The following is a 20,431-nucleotide window of genomic DNA, read 5'->3' as shown; positions in this document are numbered from 1 at the left end:
AAAAAGGTGATTTTTTTTCCAAAATGTAAACACAACTGTTGAATTTGTAGATCTAGGTCCCCAACAGTCATTCAAAGTCTCTTTGGCCACACTGGCCACCATCGACGGATCCGGAAGCATCCAAAGTCAGAATAACGGTTATATTGGTTTCTCGAAAATGGCTAGATTTGCTCAACTTAGTCTCAAATGAAAGGTGTTGCGTCCCCAGAAACTGATATTAAATTCCATCTCCATCCGACTTCCAGCACCGGAGTTACGGGTTGTGGAGGTCGATCACATAGAAAACTCCGATTCAAACCGATACCGCGATGAATGCAAAAAGGTGCTCTTATATATACTTACCAAGTGTAATAAGAATGAAAGACATTTCCATAAAGTTATATTGTACGAACCAGCTATTAAATCATAGTTTGGAGAAATGAGAAAGGCACAATTGCACCTCTAGGTGGATTAAAACAGGTTTTTCTTCAATTTATTCACAGACATGTATTCAATGCAATCAACAGATTTCGAGCTAAGCTTTTTTTATGCGTACGTCAACAATATATACGCTCTTTTTAAAAGTTAGTCATGTGTCAGTCAAGAGGGTCTCGGCCGATGAAAAATACATATTCTTTCATATCGAAGACCTGCGTCAAATTTCATTTAAATCAAAAAGGATTTTACGCATTTATTACCAACTAGGAAACTATAGGGCGTGTAATGTGTGTGGAAAATACGCTTGGTTTTGTCTGAGTCATTTTTTATTTCTGTTTCTTATTCTGGGTCCTACGCAGTTTATAGCATGCGCTCGAAGCTTTTAATTGCTTTCACAAATTTATCGCCAGCCTAACAATCGGAATTGTACAGGTGAATCCCAATTTTAATGAAGCCATTCATGATGTTGCTTTGGCTCAGGTAAAGTAGCACCCAGAGTTACAAATAGTTAAATTCATTGAATGAAAATTGGTCATATTCAGGCATCTAGTAGTGAGCTTACGTGTCTTCTCTTTAGTTGAATTTCAATGTAAAAATGAACAAGTCTGTCTTTGTCTGGGGATATGTTAGTAGGCTTGAGCGATTCGTTGTAACAATGCCTAAGCTCGACTCCTACCAGCAGAGGACAAAAGATTAGTCCGTAAGATTTCATGCCTGTTTCTAATGACCGGGCCACTTCTAGTTTTTCGATATGTATATTCCTCATCTTTGCTCTCACCATAGCTCTAAATTTTCAGAAAATTTCTCTACTGAGTTATCCCTAGATATGTGATTAAAAAGTAAAAATCTCGGAATAATATCTTTCGGAGTAATATGAAATTATGTTCTACTGGATGCTTCTTAGCTGGTTTATGTGAGATTTATTTACTTAAAATATCACACAAAAATGTTGCATTTCACCGTGTTCAAAGGTAGTTTGTTCGTCTGACTGTCACTTTCAGCCATTCTTATTAGAACCATATTGCATTATATTAATAATGCTTTGTTTTTGGTTATATTTAAGGATCAAAATATTTTTCGAAGTTGCAGCTTAAAAAAACCTGAATCGTACGTTCCAATGGTCGTCGAAACTCACTCGTATCGGTATTATCTCAGATTGTGCTATAAAACCTTCACTCTGCCAGCGATTATAACTGCTGAGCGACCCCCTGGCGTCAAACAGGGAAGCAGTCACACAGTGGTGCGCGCGCGTGTCTTGATTGTTTTAGTGCCGCGCTCAACCGCCGCCGCCCGCTCGGCTCGGATCTAATCGTACTCTGAAGGAAACGCAAACAGATTCCGTACGACCCCAGTTGGAAGATCATGAAATCGTTATCTGAGTGTTCTCGCGCCTGCAGAGCTATTATCAGTCAAGACAATTGATAGATTAGCTGGCCCCTATAATGTCTCTTAGCAGTGGTGCATATGTGGGAGGGTACAAAGTGTAGCTCTGATTGAACAAGGAACGCACACTTGAACACATTGATGTGGAAATTTGATTTGAACTATATGCTACGATTTGGTGCGGGATAAGATTAGTGCAACCGGAAGTTTGAAATTACTGATCATTGCGAGGTTCAGTAGACTGTTGACTGGGAAATTGATCTTAAGGTGAACACCCCGAAAAGGCATATTCTGATTTTAAACTGGTTGTTAGATAGCCAATAATTAAGCAGGTGGCCAATAACCGATTTTCGGTCGTCTTTTCTAAGTTCTCTCGTTAAGTTCGTTCCACAAAATTATCAATTTCAAGCCTTGATCATTCGACGATCGCTTCGGAAGCTTGACTGACTGACCTGTATCTCTCAGCCTGCCCGAGATTTATCTTTACCATCACAGTTTACCATTTATCATTTATCATTTAAACTAAAAATCTCACTGCAACTCATGTACGTCTCTCTTGTTCTATCAACAGGACACTTAACAACGCGAACGGCGGCGGCGACGACGACGACGTCGACCAGCATATATCACTGCAAGCAGCAATTAAAGCCGCACAGTCCCTTCGCAGCTCAGCGGGTTGTGATTACAACGTCTGGCTGCCGTTTTCTCAGTTCGAAGGAGTTCGTCAATCCGTCAACATCATTTTCCAGAGCAGAAGCTGAAGATGCTACAGACAACACCGCTGTGATTTAGGATTTGTCTGTTAACGAGTTTGCTGACTGACCCGGCGCGTCATTGTCGAATGCCGGATTTGGTGAAGGTTATCCTAGAGAATAGCCTATAGAGGCAAAAAGTGAGTGAGAAATCGAACCCAATTGTGTGTGTGTGTCTGATTCAATCATTCAAGTGCAAATTCCAAAGTATTCCATACATATTAGTGTTACAAATTACGCGTAGGGGATAATCCACGGTGCAGAATAGTGCTAATTGGTAAAGCCTAGAGCAAAGCGTTCGTAGGAAGATCGTAAAACGAGTGCTTCAAAAATGTTTATCGAAGAAGATGTCCAGTAAGTACTGAATGACAAGCGCTCATCACAGCCGGAAAATGTTGATGATGCGTTGTTCTTTGTGCATGCACCCATCGTCAGCTGTGACGATTAATGATACGTCTAGTTCCTACTTACTAATAACGTTTGCGCTGTTTTACGGATTAATTTCTACTAATCATTTAGAACTCGTGACCTACATATAAAAATGTATTAGGTGTCTGATGTTTGGTTTTATAACGAATTCTTACCTTTTTCTACTAAACTGCATGCGCTATTTTAGTTTGATTGCTTATGTTTATGCGGAATTGGACGTTAGGAATATGACAGGATAAGAAGAAATACAGAATTATTTTTCTTTTGCATTTTGAAGTCTTGAACGTTGATATAGCTTGATCCACCGCTGCATTAGTCGCGGATGATTTTGTTTGTTTGAACAGCATGTTTAAAAGGGACGATCCATAAATGACGTAGCATTTTTTGAGTGGTTATTAATACCCCCCTCCCCCATCGTAGCATTTCGTCACAAACCTTTAAATACCCCCTGGTTATTACGTAGCTTGACGGCAATTCTCCCCCCCCCCCCCTTGTTCCCGCAATTTTTTTAAAAAAATATGAAAAACGATGTTAGTTAGACCTTTAAAAAAGCTACGTAGCATGACATAACCTCCTACCCCCTGTCGTCACACATCATCACAAAATACAAAACTCCCCCCTCCCCCATATAATGCTACGTCATTTATGGATGATCCCAAATAGATAAAACAGGAAGCATTAAATCACACGTCCAAGCGCTAAGTATCCACACTGAGAGTCAAAGTTCTCGACATTGGTACTATTGCGACTTTTTCAAATACTATCCAAATCTCAAGATGTAATTTACATTTGTTTACTATTGATTATTCTGTCTAATTATATGCTGCGTTGTCTAGTCAGAAATGGGTGTTCTTACATTTGCTGCTAAATTAGATATCTTCGTGTTTTGTGTCATAAAGAAAATTGCACATACATACTTTGAGAAACTCATATTTTACCTGTTGGAACTTATCTAATTTCTGGTTTTACCATTGGATAACGAATATAACCTTCTTCTTATTCGTAGGTTACACTGCCGTGATACGTATAACAGTCCACCTATGTACATACGAAATCCACAGAAAATTGAGCTGTTATGCGTATCACGGTAGTGAAGCTGTTGGACTTAAACATGAAGTTGTACAAGGGGATAAAAACACCAGATATATCAGAAAAAGTTTTTGCGTTTATTAATTTACCTTACAGGCATGAAATGGGTTTTTTGTTTATCTCGTATGACAATGCGTAGTTTAGTTCGGCGGACTACGGAAACCCCACTAATTTGCAAAGCAAAGCCGTAGTACTACATTCCGTAGCGGAACTTGACCTTCCTTTTCGACATATCTCGAGCGCGATTCTTGGTATATCAGACATTACATGGCTAGTGATCCTACTGACACTAAGAATCCTACTCGAACATACGACGACTGATTTATGCGACCAGTGGCGCACCCTCTGAACCGTCAGACCAGAGATATCCCACTAATTTAATGGCTTTTTTCATCATTACGGACTTGGTACATTTCGCGTATATAATTTCCGGTTGTGTTTATCAGACCAAATTTTATTTCCGTTTGAAATGTTCTACTCAACATGTTTAGCAAACTCGCAGACAAAGTGTAAGGTGTTTGGTTAAAAATTCTGCGCTTTGTAGAGAGTAAAGTCTTGGAGCTACTTGCCGTTAACTCTATAGTATGATAGAGTTCATAGTGCATGCATAGAGTACAGGGCAATTACTGATCTGTTGCAAAGATACTGACGCTATGAATCACGCCGGTATCATCGAACTGTGAGTTTGACACCAAAAGTATGACTTTGAAATGTATTGAAGGTGTCCCAATTCAAACTATTTTCGAAGATATAGAGTGGAACGCATAGAAACGCCATACGGATATTCGGGTGAACAGACAAACGCGGTCGTATGGAGTGCCACTCACTGGTCCACGCGTTTTCTCCACATTTCACTAATTTTCTTTCAAATTGACAACGAAGAAAGTTATTGATCGATTTTTTTTTGTTGGAGACGAACCACTGCGACCAGCATTTAGATCTATTGTGGTATAGCAGCTGAGTTTCAGCAATGTTGTAGTTAAAATTAAGCATGGCCCTTGTACGATGAAAACTGATGACAAAACCTTTCTTAACACTAAGGATCAGCATGTTTCTTTGACACTAGTTGTAAACTGTATCATGAGACACTGTAACTCACGGCAATCGGCTTCATTTCTTATGACAAGAAATATTTTTAATTCATCGGCGAAAAACAGTTTCCCTCCATGCATTAGGACGAAGACCGCATCGTTCACGAACAATGAAAATAGTAACGGACATAGTGTACTACCCTGATGAACTCCGGAATTATTAGAAAAGGATTCAGATACGTTGTCACTAATTTGCATGACGATCTCGTGGTGTACAAGGTAGGACCGAAGTCAGTGACAGAATCTCGTGGTACATCTTATTTTATCAAGATTTGCTGGTAGTATCTCATGGTTAACTGTGCCGATAGGGGCCTCAAGATTTGTATAGACCTGGAGTTTCCCTGATATTTTTTTCTATGCAAACCGATGTGAAGCTAACTAAATTCGTCTCAACCGATCGATCAGGGAAGAATCCCTGCTGACAAGTGCTTATGTAATGTTTACTAGCAGAAAACCAGCACCTAATTGATAAGCGATTCGAAGATTTTTGATTCGATTCTCAGCCAAAAAATTCCCGGTAGTTTTCGTAGTTGCTTTTGTCATTTTTTCTTGTGTATCTGAAACATAACTGACCACTTCCAATCATTGAGAATTTTTTGGAATGTAAACAGCTGCAATAAAGTAGTGTTTCGTCTCCAAACAGCTTCAATGCTTGATGAACTGTCCACACCAAATTCACAAATTGCAGTCGCCGTCAACAGCAACCAAATACAAATGAAGACTTTATTTCAATAGGTCCAATCAGCAAAAGAGAGCCTCTCTTTGTTTACTTTCTCTTCCGCGGATCCCAAGTAGCAATTTTTGTTTCAGTAACTATTTCATAACCACTTGGCAACAAAAAATATGTGCTGTTGCGACTGACATCTAACTTTCTGCGCGACCCAAAAAGCGCAGTTTTAGGCCGAATTTCAACATAATATTGATTGAGCAAAACAGTAAAAATTGTTGCCGGTTCGTTGCACTAACGATGCGAGCATAGCTAAATGAAATCATATTGTTTTCAACATGTTGATTGTAGGTCGCAACAAGATTACTTAATCATACCTTTTTGCCGTTCACTTGGACTGTCAATCGCAACTGAAAAGTAACCTATTTTCTTATAAATATGTTAAGATTATGTCACCAGTGCAAAAAAAAATGAAGACCAAGTCCAAATATATGTTGATAATTTAAATATGAACAGTAGTGTCGTTTTTCATATTAAAAATTTGCAATGAAGCATCAAATTGCACTGCGCAGCAGAGTCTATCGAGTGATATTTTATTCTACTTCTAATTATTTCAAGCGCTCTTGGTGAAACCAAATCCGCAATAGTATTTAAAAGCCATTTTTCATTAGGAAAACCGAAACAATCTAAAAATCCAGTATTATTCAAAGAAAACACACATTAAACATAAATCAGGGACACAAATTGCTTTAAAGGTAAACATTTATTAAGGTTCGCGAGCCGGTTGAGGTTTTATTTCCAATATATTAGAAAATGGAGCATATAAGCAGTATGGCTGTCAACCCATCCAGGGTCAAATTAAGGATGTGATTTTGGTGAATACGAAACAATATGCTTTCCGAACTTATTTATATTAATGAGCAAAGCTTTCAATTTGTGAACAACCCTTTTCCAGCATACGGTTTGTCTCCATTGAGTAATTTTCAGTTTGCATCAAAATATACCTTTCCTTAATATGACCCTGTACTATACTATTCTTGCTGAAACGATCTAGTCACAAAGTCGTATTCTTGTCATGCATACGTATTAGGCACATATCATCATTATACCTTGAATCACAAACTCATATGTATTGATGAAAGGCATTCGCAACACTGAATTGACTAATTCATAACTAAAGTTCAGCAAGACAAAAATTAAGTTGTATTTTTGTTTCCATTACGTTGAGAAAATACCCTGGTGCCACTTCATGCGCCACACTTCATATTATACAGGCGTCGAACTGTGAAGGTGGCGCCAACTATAACATGTTCGGTGTATCGGTAAAAATGTAAACATGTGACATGTATACTTTAACGAGAAATTTTAAAAGGAAATTATTCTTTTACCGCCAAGGTAGTATTAATACCAATAGTTCAACTATTGGGTCATACTCCTAAAAGAAGCACAGGGAAATATTATCACAAGAAACAATAAAATAATCAATATCCACTAAAATTGGAGCTATTTGAAACCAACGGTAAATCAAATGTATTTATACATGCGTTTCATATAAAAATCAATGGATAGGAATAAGAAATGAATGATTATAGGAACTGAAATTGGACGCGATTACTATATGAAAAATAAATTTACTCGCAACTTTAATGTTTTCCAATAAAGAGGAACTGATAGTATTTGATTGCTGTAATGCTGCTACTTTCAACATTTTTTCCAATTGGATGATTTGACAAACTGAGTTCGCATCTGATCATTAATTTGGGTCTAAAAATGCCGGAATTTTTCTACGAGGTTTGTAAACGGTATCTTTTCAATTGGCGTTCTTGGGAAATTCTTGCATTCTTAGACCAAATGTCAGTTAGCATAAGTTATTTATAACAAAATCTACAAGACGCTTCACAGATTAAACAGAAAGTTTGCTAAATAGGCTGCTATTGTTTTCGGAAGGTACTTTAATTAAACGATTTGTCTCAAATTCATACTACTCGTTCCGATCTATCTACCATCCTTCTTGTTCTTAGTTCCGAAATTATTTTCAAATATTATAGTTGGTGCCACCGTACAGTTCAGTGCCTCTATAATATCAAGTGGAGCGCATGAAGTGTCATCGGTTGATATTCGCAATGTAACGGCAACAAAAATACAACTTATTTTTCGTTTTGCTAAGCATTTGTTGTGAGCTTGTTGATTCAGTGTTGTGAAAGCATTTTGTTGATACGTGTGAGTTTGTACTGAAAGGCGTAATGATGATATGTGACGGATACATACGTATAACATGAATACGACTTTGTAAACTGAAACATTTTTAGTAAGAATTTTGGTGTTTGACAACTGTGCAATTGTCATAATACATATCACAAAATCAAAATCGCAACTAATTTTCAACAAACACTGCAACATCAGCAACCCGTTCGGAACATTAATGAACATGTTCTAGCTGGCAACATAAATGATTATTTGGTGACAAAAGATGTTTTGAAATAACCTTGATGTTATCTATGTTCAACCAGTGCAACAAAAATAACCTTATTGTTCTTTCGTTGCAACATAGTTCGGACTTAGACAAATAAAACTAGTTGCGATTTGCTACTTGGGATTACTTGGTCATGTTTCTGATTTCCCGTCAACTCTATGTATAATAAGCTAGTAAAAACCTTGATCTTTCGAAACATACTGATAAATGTTTAAAAAGTTTTATGGTTAAGCAGTAATAAGCAAAAGAGAACGCGAAAAAAGAGGGCTTTCATTTGCAGTTTGGACCTAATGAAAAAGTCTTCAAATACTCGATGTTTGAGTGCTGCTATTTAAGGGCTCTGCTATTATCTCATTTAAAATGGTACAACGGTTTATAAGTTTTACATATTTTAAAACCCTATTTCCTAGTCGTTCATATTTTGAATTTAAAAAAATCTGTTTTAATCCACCTAGTGGTGCAATTGTGCCTTTCTCATTCATCCAAACTATGATTTGATAGCTTATGTTAAATTTAACATAACTAGTAGTTATGTTCAATTTCACATTGCGGATATGTCTATTACACTTGATAAGCATATATAAGTGATCGACTGTCACGAACCTGATAAGCAACATGTCGATACTGACACACTTGAAACAAACAAAAATATATTTATATAGTTTAATCAGCGTGAGTTCAATGTTGGCTTCATGTTAACTTCATGGTGGAGAAGGGAAGGGATATAATTAGTGGGAGGGGGCGGATGCGTCGGGAATCATCTAACTTATTTTAGTATACGGGGTGGATGAAAGAAATGCATATGGGAGATCGGTCTGAGATGGTGGGGGATGAGTGAGGGAGTGTGAGGTTGAGGGGTAGATGGAGGGTTCAACACCGAACTTCATATTATACCTTCCATTTAAGACTAGGTTAGTGAAATTTGGTTCAGTCATCACCGAAGTGGCTTTAGATCTGGAATTTGCTCGGAATCCCGGGTCTTCCGGAATTATCGATAGTGGACAATACATTCCAATAATTTTTGATCCGCCATCAGTGATCTAGGCCTGCGAATCGAAGTAATTTGATATTCAATTCAATAGATTTTAAACCTATGAGTTATTGCGATTGTACCGGTTTATATGAGAAATTCCTATGTGACCGCAATAACCAACCTGTGACTCCGGAACCAAAAGTCAGAACTGAATGAAATGCTATAGCAGTCGATGGGAGTAATATATCTTTCATTTGAAATCAAGTTTGTAAACATCGGTTAAGAGTTTGCTGGAAAATATGTGTGACATTAGCTCGGGAACTTGGCGAGTTCCCAGGGGGCATCAAGATCCGTCACAGGTGACCAATGTGGTCAAAACTATTTTAATTGGTCATTAGTGATCTAGACCCGCAAATCCAAGTAATTTTAAATGTATTTGAATATATATTAAATCATTCGGACATCACAGGGTTACCAGTTTATATGGCAATTTGCTGTGTGACCACACTCTTCAACCCGTAACTCCGGAACCGGAAGTCCGATAAACTAAAAATTCAATAGCGTCTTATGGGAGCGTTATACCGTTCATTTGCCATCTCTGAGAAAATTGAGTGACATTATTTGACACACACACATACATACACACAGACATTTTGCGATCTCGACGAACTGAATCGAATGGGATATGACACTCGGCACTCCGGGTCTCGGTTGGAAAATCGATTTTCAGAGTGATTGCATAGCCTTTCTTTTTATGAGAAAGGCAAAAATGCATATCCGTAGATTCTTTGAAGTCTCGGAATTGTTTCTATTGACGTTTTCGTTTGAGAATCTGGGAACGAAACCAGGATAGCTACTTCAAACGCAAAACAGTGGTGATGTTAGAAAAATTGAAATATACTTCAGGTTAGAACCCAAGACGATTTTCAGGACTGAGTTAGTTTTAGCCTTAAGCAAAAGTAACACAAGTTTTTAGGTGTAAATCCTAAATGTTGTAAATGTTACTTCCCACAGCAATGATTGTAGTATGACTCATATTTAAGTTTATCAAAATATTAACAAAGTACAGTTGTTCATATTTACAAGGACATAAATACAAGGATTCTTTGTCTTTTAAAAAACAATCTAAAACAGGGGAATGGGGGTGTACACAAGCCCCCTTCCCTCTCTCTTCTTTTAATTTTCTGGCTACATCTATGTTATTCAGCAATTCATTCTGAGCATTTCATTCAAAGGTACCAAGTCTCTGCGATGAACATATTCTCATTTATTTAGGTTTTAAATCTCGATGTCGGTGGTGCATTGGCAGTGTTGTAATGAATTTCTGCATTTGGATTGAACCATGAGTTTTAAAATTGTTAGTTATTTTTTGAAAACTCGTAGCTAGTTACGGTCTTCGACAAAGTTGTTAACGAAGGTTTGAACTATAGTTTTATAAAGCTGGCTTTTCATATTGAGTGAAATAGCAATCTTTATTAACGTAAATGCAAAATAATTGATTTCCCCATATAAAATCCCATACAAACTTTGAACGCAATGCGCAAACCCGGGAAGCAACCAACCACAAAAGGAACTCAAAAAGGGCTGTGCCACTTAGTTTAAATTATTTTAAAGCTTTCCCATATAACCGTGAGCCACTCTACTGTATACGCTTCCTGATTAACAACACAAAGTTTGCGCAACGATTGGCGAGAACACAACAATCAAAACACACATAAAACGCGTCCAAAGTTAAAAATTGGATCGATTTTGGATGTTTATATTTGTTTTATTGTTATTTTTGTGAATATTAATGCCGTAAAGACATGAAAATCCGTTTGATGGTTGTTACTATTTTTAGCATGTCACTTATTTTTGATATATTTGTCGTGTTCATTTCTTTACATTTGTGCTTTTTCATGTTTGTTATGTTTTATATTTTAGTTTTTAAGCTAATTTCGCGATTTGTCCTATTTTTACTATATTCGCTAAATCAAATTTGCTCGTTTTGCTACTTTATTTTACTACTTTTACATTTTTGTATTTTTTGGTATATGTGTTATTTAGTACGTCACGAGAAATTCAGAAATTTGATTCGTTTTTCTCATTGTTGTTCCACATATTTCAGTATGATACTTTTAACACGTGTGTCAAATGAACTAAGCAGGCAGTATAAGGCCGCAGTTCTGGTTTATGACTTTATCTGACTTATACTAAAGGTGGCCTTTTGGATTCAGACATAACACGCTAGCACAGCCGGGGTTTATCGTTTGAACTAGAAATTTCGCGACATCTCCAGGTTGTAACTTTGTTATTGAGCAGCACTAGTTAAAATTGCCCAGTGAATCAATAATGATTGGCAGTGTCAATCAACCGTCAATGTACAACTCTTGTTAATCCGAAGGCGTTAATCAAAGTTGGCACCAAGGCCAGACTCGAACGTAGATCGCAGTAGGGAAATAAAGGAATGTTAGTCCGACAACTTTTGTTGCTATATATTAGGACGCCGGTAAATGGTCAATCAGAATGGTCATATATTTGAACAAAACATGGCCGTTTGAAATGAGCCATATTCTTCTAATTTCAGTTTTGGGTTTGGTTGTAATCCCATTACAATTTATTTTACTCGGCATACTAAATTCTCTTAGCCAACTGAGAAACAAGAGAATTGCTTTTTACGCATACAATTTGAATTCCTGGTTGAAAACTGATCATTGTTAGGTTTTTATTATATTGTTGCCAATTGTAGTAATTATGTTCCACACTCTCGTTGGTCAATTCGACCTAATACCCTTTGGTCTGGGCTAATGACCATTCGGCCAAATGTTAGCCTAATAACCTTCAGTCCTATGTCCATCAAGCTAAATGTTATGTGTTTACTTTTGATGAAATTTCGAATACCGTCATTATCCATACAAAGTTAATGTGTACCGTTTGCGTGTAATCCTTATATTTGACACGATTATTGATCCAGTTCGTCGGCCCTTTAATTAGAGTAAACATGTATTCCTGAGCTTGGTTAGCTTCCCGTCAAATGTATTACTCCATTACCACTGATATTTTAGAGAAGCAATCGACCGCTATCCTTGTCAGTACGTGTTATATATCAATTCAATAACACACATCAGGAAATGTTTCTCAATCGCGCACGCATGGACACGAGAATACCTAGTAATTCTTATCTTTATGGATCGCACCAAAGTCCAGCAAGAAACTTGTTTTTGTTGATAAGAGCGATAAGCCTAGTAGTGCATTTGATGTTTATTGACATTTAGTTCCCTACACTCACCAGACTGTGTACATTACCAACGAATTGATAGCATTACTTTCGAAGAGTATAAGCGGTGAATGAACCGGATAATCAGTCTAAATCTCATATTTATTTTTTATCAGAATTACCTATTTATAACATGCTTTGAAAACGTGCGACCACCAACCGAAGACGTCGGCAGTTCAATCCCAGAGATTTACCGATGCAGCACCCGGCTTACGGTTTAAGCCTGCAGAGAAGTATTATCAGACAGGACTTTCCAGATAAAATTCAAACGCCGATTATGTCACCCGTTTCTTGTAAATTGAAGCCATGTGCCGGGAATTGAGCGAACTTTTTTTTTGCATTCGATTATGTGTTTAGCAACCTAACCTTGATAGAAAGTCCTGATATGTTATCGAATTTTATCATCACCCAGCAGATTTGCGTGAACGATATGAAACACTGATGGTGATCCTTCTTCCATACTGGCTTGGAATGAGCCGTAACCGGATAATTCGCCACCACTTGCTTATCACATTCCGTTACAGGAATCGTTCGATAAGATACCGACCGATAAGGTACTTGCGATATGCAGTCCGGTCGGCCAGTAGGTGGTCAAACGATAGATTGAACTTTAGTTTGAGACTTGACTTGCTTCGGGCCGGTGAAGTTTCTTAAACTTTGTGTGGTGTTTCGCGTTTTCGCGTTGGTTACGAGTCCAGGTCGATCGGTAGCGGGGTTCCGGAACGAGGGATCTATCACACCGTAGTGTTTCTTTTTTCTTGGAAGCAGTGGGATACAAACTAAAGAACAAGTAAGCATTTTGAAGCGGGATTGATCGTTCATTTTTGGTACGAAGGATGAATTTTAGAAAAAAACAGTGTGAACGGGGTTGTCGTCCTCATTTACGTATTCGTTTGTTCGGGAATCACTAATATGTGGCTATTTTGCAAAACATCATGATGAGGTTGAGCACCTTTCCAAATGAAGCTGGTTGTTTGTTTTGCAGTGCAGGTTAAGTGGGTTCGCTAACGTCGTGAAGTGAATTTTGAGTGGTATGGCGGGTGTTTTGTGATTTGATTGTTTTTATATTAATTATGGAATATGCGTTTCGACGTCGTCTCATCAGAATTCGGCACTAACTTAGTGACAGGACTAAGGTAGCGTCGGATTGACCTAGCAGATCTTGCAAGACATCACGCTTGACTAGGGGTTTGCTTAGGAACACAAATTGTGTCTCCGTTTTTTGGAGCTAGCGTCAATCCGGCGCCTGTCACTAAGTTAGCGTCGGATTCTGATGAAACGAAGGCGAAACGCAAATTCCATAACTAATTCATTTAGGTATTGGTTTTGTGCTCTTCATGGGCAAAGATTATTTTAACAAATTCTCCTTAATGGGGAAAAATAATTTTTACTAAAAATGTTCTACATTAAGTAGAAATAAAGCATAGTGATTTTTTAGTTGGTAAAATTTTAGATGGCGTTATTTTTCAAGTTAACGGTATTATTTAAAATTGTATTAAAGATTTAATGAAATAAACGAGTCGTATTAGCTAACTTGTTCTGATACCTGATTTCCGAAAAACAATTCTCAAACTCGCCTAATAAACTTTCGATAGTAAAGCGGCCAATCATTAAAGGAGGGATGTCTGGTGTAATGGGAAAAAACCGTTTTTTTTATTCGTTTGTTAGTATAGTACCTCTAGAAAATTCCCGCGCAATATCGGTACCCACAGGGACCTTCTTTTGTTTTAGACAGCTATGCGTTTTAATGATTTCAATACATCGGCAACTTTATTAACGTTTTTATCGACTCCGCCATTTTCAAATTGACAGACACGATGACTCAAAAACTTTTCAATTGACTTGATTTTTGATGACAATACATAATATGTGTAGCCAGTCAATAAACAACGGAAATTTATTTTTCAACGAACGAAAATCATTAACAGACCGCAGTCGGCCCCAATAATATCTTAATCTAAACACTCTTAAAAAATTCATAAACCTACAACTAATCACATTATGGGACAAATGAACAAATACGAAAGGTTTCGCGATGCACGACCAATAACACGGAAGACGTGTTGCTTGAAATTGAGCTTAGAATTTAATATTACTACAAGATCCTTCACGGGAATAAGCAATCCTGAAAGATTATAGTCGAAAATGATAGATTCTCTTTCCCTAAAGAAGATAATTGCAGAATATTTTGCGGGATTTAGGATCATACGATTATAGATAAACCATTCGTTGAAGACATCGAATTATTTCTGCAGGACGTATGCCTCTGCTAAAATCTTGATGCGGTTGAAGATTTTGAGGTCATCCTCGTACGACAAGTGTGGTGCACTGAATATAATTCACACCATTGAAGTAAAGTAGGAAGATGAGTGGTCCAAGATGGCTTCCCTGTGGGATGCCAGAACTAGCTGCAAACATTTCAGAGTAATCGCTACCTATAATCACACTAAGTTGGCGGCCGACGATATACGATCGGTATAGATAGCATCGCAAGCGATTCTCGAATTTTCAGTCGGGGTGGGCGTAGCATAGTTGGTAAATAATCGATTGCCTTGTACGCAGCGCACCTGGGTTCGAGTCCCGATCCCGCACATAGGGTTGGAAATTTTTCATAAATGATTTTTCTAACCCGAAGAGGCGAATGACCTTGAGGTTTAAACCTCTATAATCTAAATAAAAAAAGGTTTTTCAGAGACGAATGAAGTGAACGACAATAGATTTGTCATAGTTGATCGGCTTGTCATGAATCCATGTCGGTCTGGTGAGATATATTTCTTGCAGTGAAAGAATCTGAATAAACAAAAATTGTGACCGAATTTTTCTAAAAGTATGAGATTTTTCGGTTTTTGTAATGTAATTTTCAGAAATTCAAACTTTTTCGTTTGTTTTTGTACATCGAGTAATTACAAGATTAATTTAAAAAAAAATTGTTGAATTTCCTGTTTCAAACAATTTTATCAAGAGTTATCATGTTCGCCGTGGCACTTCTCGACGTGGAAATAGTTGGACTCTTTTTGTACGCTCGTATGTGGTTGTGGTCACTGAAAGCATTTTTTTCGTTCATACTGAATGTATAATTAAACCTTTACGTTACACAAGAGCTTCATTGTTGCCTTGCTTCCAAAATTTGTTCATTCCTCGTCATTTAATATAACGCCCCGCTTTTCCTCTATTAAAAAAATAAAAACAAATCCGTGCTTCGTCAAGTCATCCGTAGGCAGCCTCCATTCTGCGACTACACCATCAAACTCCACGTCACGTGAAGGAACATATACGCTGCACTCCAGCATAACCAACTCGTCTCGAGGAGTCGTGTTTGTTAGCTTCAGGATAGAAAAAAACAACGCGAACCTGGTTCTGTCTGAGCATTGTTGTTTCTGTTGCGGCATAATCTGGCATGACTATTGGACCAGCTTATCCATCCGTTTAAACCTTGAATCGAAGCTTAACGTGATTTTGGAGCAGGAGATTTGCTATTTGAGGGGTGGACATGTGGTAATGAAGCAAGTGGATCGACAAACGAAAAAATTGGAAAGGAAGGGACGATTGGTTTCTGAGATGCATGAGTCTATTGTATCACTGATCTCGCTTTAGTAGACTCGACGTTATCAGCTAAACACACCCAAAAATATTTATTCCTAAAACCAGCAATATTTAAAACATAACCTGTACCTTGTTGAGCTAAAAACTTAACTTTTTTCGGGATTATTTGTTGTGTAGTACAAAGAAATCTAATTTTTTATTCTAATGTACACGTTATCTCAAATGTTTCGCAATTTTTTGGATGAACAGCTTGGGAAAGGGGGAGGGGCACGTGTTATGTTGTTGATTTCAATAAATATGTTCCTTCTCATGCCTAAAGTAGATTTGTAGATTTGGAAGAATGTATTTTTTTCTGTTCCCTTCTTATAGCCAGGGGATGAGATTCTAAAAAATGCATTGAAATTTTATTTTTTTATTGCCAATAAATATATATATTTCCCATGTTTGGAAATTTGCATACATTGCGAAAAACTTGTAAAGCCTTAAACGGTTGGGTGTGGGTATTTTTGTTACAATCAACGAATTTTTGTCACATACCTATTGCTAAGTAATACCCGCGGTTAAGAGTCGATAAAACTATTTCGTTGCGTAAGTCACACCTATATTTGATTTGTTGCAAAAAAGTCATCCGCTGATACTCAAGTTTCTATCATACCAGAAGTACTTAGGAAATTTTAAATGCAGTCGCCTTGTTGGTCACAAATCGATTATGGGCGTGGCTTACCCAAGACTTCCCGAACACCTTTACCAATACATACCAATCGACTCAGCTCGACGAATTGAGACAGTCTGTATGGCTCTGTGTCTGTAGGTATATACACGAATGTCATGTGATATCTCCTAAAGATCTTAATGAAACTAGCTGCTAACGAAAGACCTAACGTAACAATTCGATATTAATTCTTCAAAAGGGCTAAAGAGATTTTTGAAAACAAACTTGTTTCGCTGATAATTCCGCTGCGGAGGGAAAACCATTCGAAAATCTGATATTTGACAATGATTTAAACATCCTTAAAATTATCTAATCTGAAGCTAATGTTTACGGGCAGTGGCACTAAATCTCAAATTCCCACTTTCAGCAAGAATTTACTGCAACCTACATTTAATTTTAAAGTCTCTCTCATTTATTCGCATCCAAGCCGACTAAAGTTTCATACAGAGGTTTCAGAACGCATTTAGTTCATGATTGATTTATTTATTACACTTCAGCAGATTGAAGGCAAAAATTGACATCTTTTATATGTTCGAGCATAAGTGAAATTTCGTGTAGCAGTTTTAAATGGTTATTGCACTACGCCTCGATAGTGGTGCATCGAGGAGACCGAGAGGGCTGATGGGCGTTTTTATGCTTTGTGTTTTTCCTATATTTGGCACCAGCCCAAACTAACGATCAACCATTAAAGGATTGTAACAGTAGAAGTTTTTAGTATTAGTACAATAGTTATATGGTAGTCGTGTGTCTATGTGTGAATGTTTTCGTCTGGCTATTTGTTACAGCTGGGTCATGGGGATGGATGCAGAACTGGCGTATATGATAGAATAGCGGGTAATTTATTGCCTCGTGGGCAATTTTTTCTTTCCTAAGATTCGTTAGTCACTTTTTTCCGGTGTTCAATTCGAGCATTTTATTCTACTCATTCGGGTAGGTCGGATGGGATGAATTAAGATTTGATTAATTTACCGACTTACGTGAATCATCCACTCCCGGTCAACATAGTATGACAAAATCCTAATAGAATGCAATTGTCGTTATCGGTAAATAATTATCATTTGTTGGCATTTATACAAGTTCAAGTAGTTTGATTGCATCCTACATGTGTTTTTTTCTTTTGCTTCATTAGTCTGTTTTTGTTGTACTTCTATTACTTTGTTCTTCCACTACTCATATATATATTAAGAATAATACGGTCAATTTATATGCTTTTACTTAGTCTCTTTGCGTATTCTTTATCTTTATTTGGCATTTTATTTTTCCTTCCTCACTAACACAATCAATTGCATATTCTCTCATATACACTCACAACCTCTCTCGTTCCAAACGTACAAACGCTCGTGGCCTTCGCGATAACACAAACCTGTTCACAAAAGCGAACATGCAATTGCAATCATCCACACATACTCATGCTCGCGATCTCGCAAACAAAAAAGCACCGCGATAATAAAGTGAAAGTTTTAGCATCTACAAATTTACAAACGCGGTCTCCAGCAATCCAGAATCGGTCACATCTGGAAGTCCGTACCCTGGGTCCTAGCAGTCTAGACTCATGTTTTCAGTTGGACCAATCAAGAAATGTCGTTCATATCCACTAGACACCACGTTCGTTCCATGGCGACATGACCGGGAACTCTAGTGATATGGGGGAACCCTTCTAGTATTTGAACCGTGCACTGAAAATTAAGTATAAAATTCACCATCCGCGCGATCATTCCAAAATATACGCAAATATGCGAATGACCACACGATTATAAAATTGAATATATTCACGCGAAGTTACGTACGCGCTAGTACACGCGTCAAATACGTTCACATACAAACGCTTGAGCCTCGTCTACGCATAACTACGCACACGATCTTGCAAACATGAAAACCCTATGATGATTAAGTGAACGTTTTAGCACCTATAAACTCATAAACGCGGTCTCAACCGTGTACCTACTAACACATGTGTTTGTGCGATCATGAATCGGTGACGTCCGAATGTCCCTACCCTCGACCCTAGCAGCATATGTCCATGCCTTCAGTTGGACCATTCAAAAAAATGAGGCTCATATCCACTAGACAAGACGTTCCATAGCGACCTGATCAGGAAATCTAGTGATGTGGGGAATCTCACTCTCTTTTAGTATTCAGCACGTTATCATTCAAACGCTTAAGACTTTCGCGATAATCAACGCACACCAAAGCCCGCAGTCTCGCAAACATGAAAGCACCTCGGTAATTAAGTGAATGTTTTAACATTAAAAAAAACTTATGAACGCTGTCTCATGGCGGAACCTACAAACGCCCATGTTCGCGCGATAATGCATCACCTCCGGAAATCTCTTCCTTTGGTCTTAGCAGCCTAGGTCCATACCTTCAGTTGGACTAATCAAAAATGACGCTCATATTCACTACACAACTCTCTTCTGGTATCTGAACCGTACACTGAAAATTAAGCATCAGATTCACGGTCCGTGCGATCATTTAAGAATACACGCGAATAAACAAATGACCACACGGTTACAAAATCGAAGTTATGTACACAACGGACAAAAACGTTAACATACAAACGCTCGAGTCCTTTGCGATCATCCACACACACACACCTACACCCGCGATCTCGTAAACATGATAACTCTCCAACGACTAAGTGAACGTTTTAGCACTTAAAAATTTACAAACGCGGTCTTAAGAGTGAACCTATAAATGCCCGTGTTCGCACGATCATGAATCGGTCACGTCCGGAAGTTCCTACTCTCGGTCCTAGCAGCCTAGGCCCAAGCATTCAGTTCAGTAAGAAATGACGCTCTTATCCACTAGCCAACATGTTCCAGGGTGACATGATCGGGAACTCTAGTAATATGGAAGAACTTACTCTCTTCTGGCATCTGAACCGTACACCGAAAATTAAGGTATCATGAATGTGTCACGGTCCGCGCGAAATCACCCAAGAACACACGCGAATATGCAAATGAACACACGGTTATAAAATCGAATGTATACACGCAAAGTTACATACACGCTATGCAAAGGCGACATACAAGCGCCTACGCGATCGAACGTACAAACGCTCGAGCTTTTTGCGATAATACATGCGATCGTGAAGCCCCTACTCCTGTACATATCTGAACCGTACAATGAAAATCACATTTAGAATCACGGCCTGCTGCAATTAACCTTAAGCAGTATTTTAGTGGGTGCCCTTTCCTCATCTCATCTGCAATTGTAGTGAGTGTAGGGAGCCCTTCCGAGACCCTATCTCTAAAACTCCAGTAGGACAGTAGATGAAAAAAATCGATTTTTCGGGGTAAAAAAATGATTTTGTGAAAGTCGCATAGACATAGCTCATTCCTACATGGAATAGCGCATGGAACAATACTCCAAATTTCCAAATCCAGTTCACGAATACATATAATAATATTTAAACTTAGTTTAACGCCAAACTTAAAAAAAATGGTGCATAAACCAACAAGTTAAGTCAGATATCTTTCATGTTTTGGATTTGGATACTGATGAGGAGAATCTGAAATGCGAACAAATCTGTGTGTAACTAAAAGCAATATATTGATAGCATATGGCACGCACACAAGCGTATCGTACAGTAAATAGCTGACTGCTTTTTTACCACTTTGTTGTGACTGATAAAAATACACAAATT

General features: G+C 37.9%; 1 protein-coding gene across 5 annotated transcripts in view; it reads left to right on the top strand.

Annotated features, from left to right (window-relative positions):
* Positions 1 to 20,431, top strand: part of LOC131684928 (long-chain-fatty-acid--CoA ligase 4) — a 104,079-nt gene that overhangs the window by 51,120 nt on the left and 32,528 nt on the right. For 3 of the 5 annotated variants that reach the window (XM_058968203.1, XM_058968204.1, XM_058968202.1), the window contains exon 3: positions 2,372 to 2,906. In XM_058968203.1, the coding sequence (XP_058824186.1) occupies positions 2,884 to 2,906 (23 nt within the window). In that variant the 5' untranslated portion in view covers positions 2,372 to 2,883. Of the gene's footprint in view, positions 1 to 2,371; positions 2,907 to 13,137; positions 13,321 to 20,431 lie in introns of those variants that run through there. The other 2 variants (XM_058968205.1, XM_058968206.1) reach the window with 2 other exon arrangements.

Source organism: Topomyia yanbarensis, chromosome 2, assembly GCF_030247195.1.
Source record: "Topomyia yanbarensis strain Yona2022 chromosome 2, ASM3024719v1, whole genome shotgun sequence".
NCBI lineage: Eukaryota > Metazoa > Arthropoda > Insecta > Diptera > Culicidae > Topomyia > Topomyia yanbarensis.
This window is presented reverse-complemented; position numbering and strand designations above follow the sequence as displayed.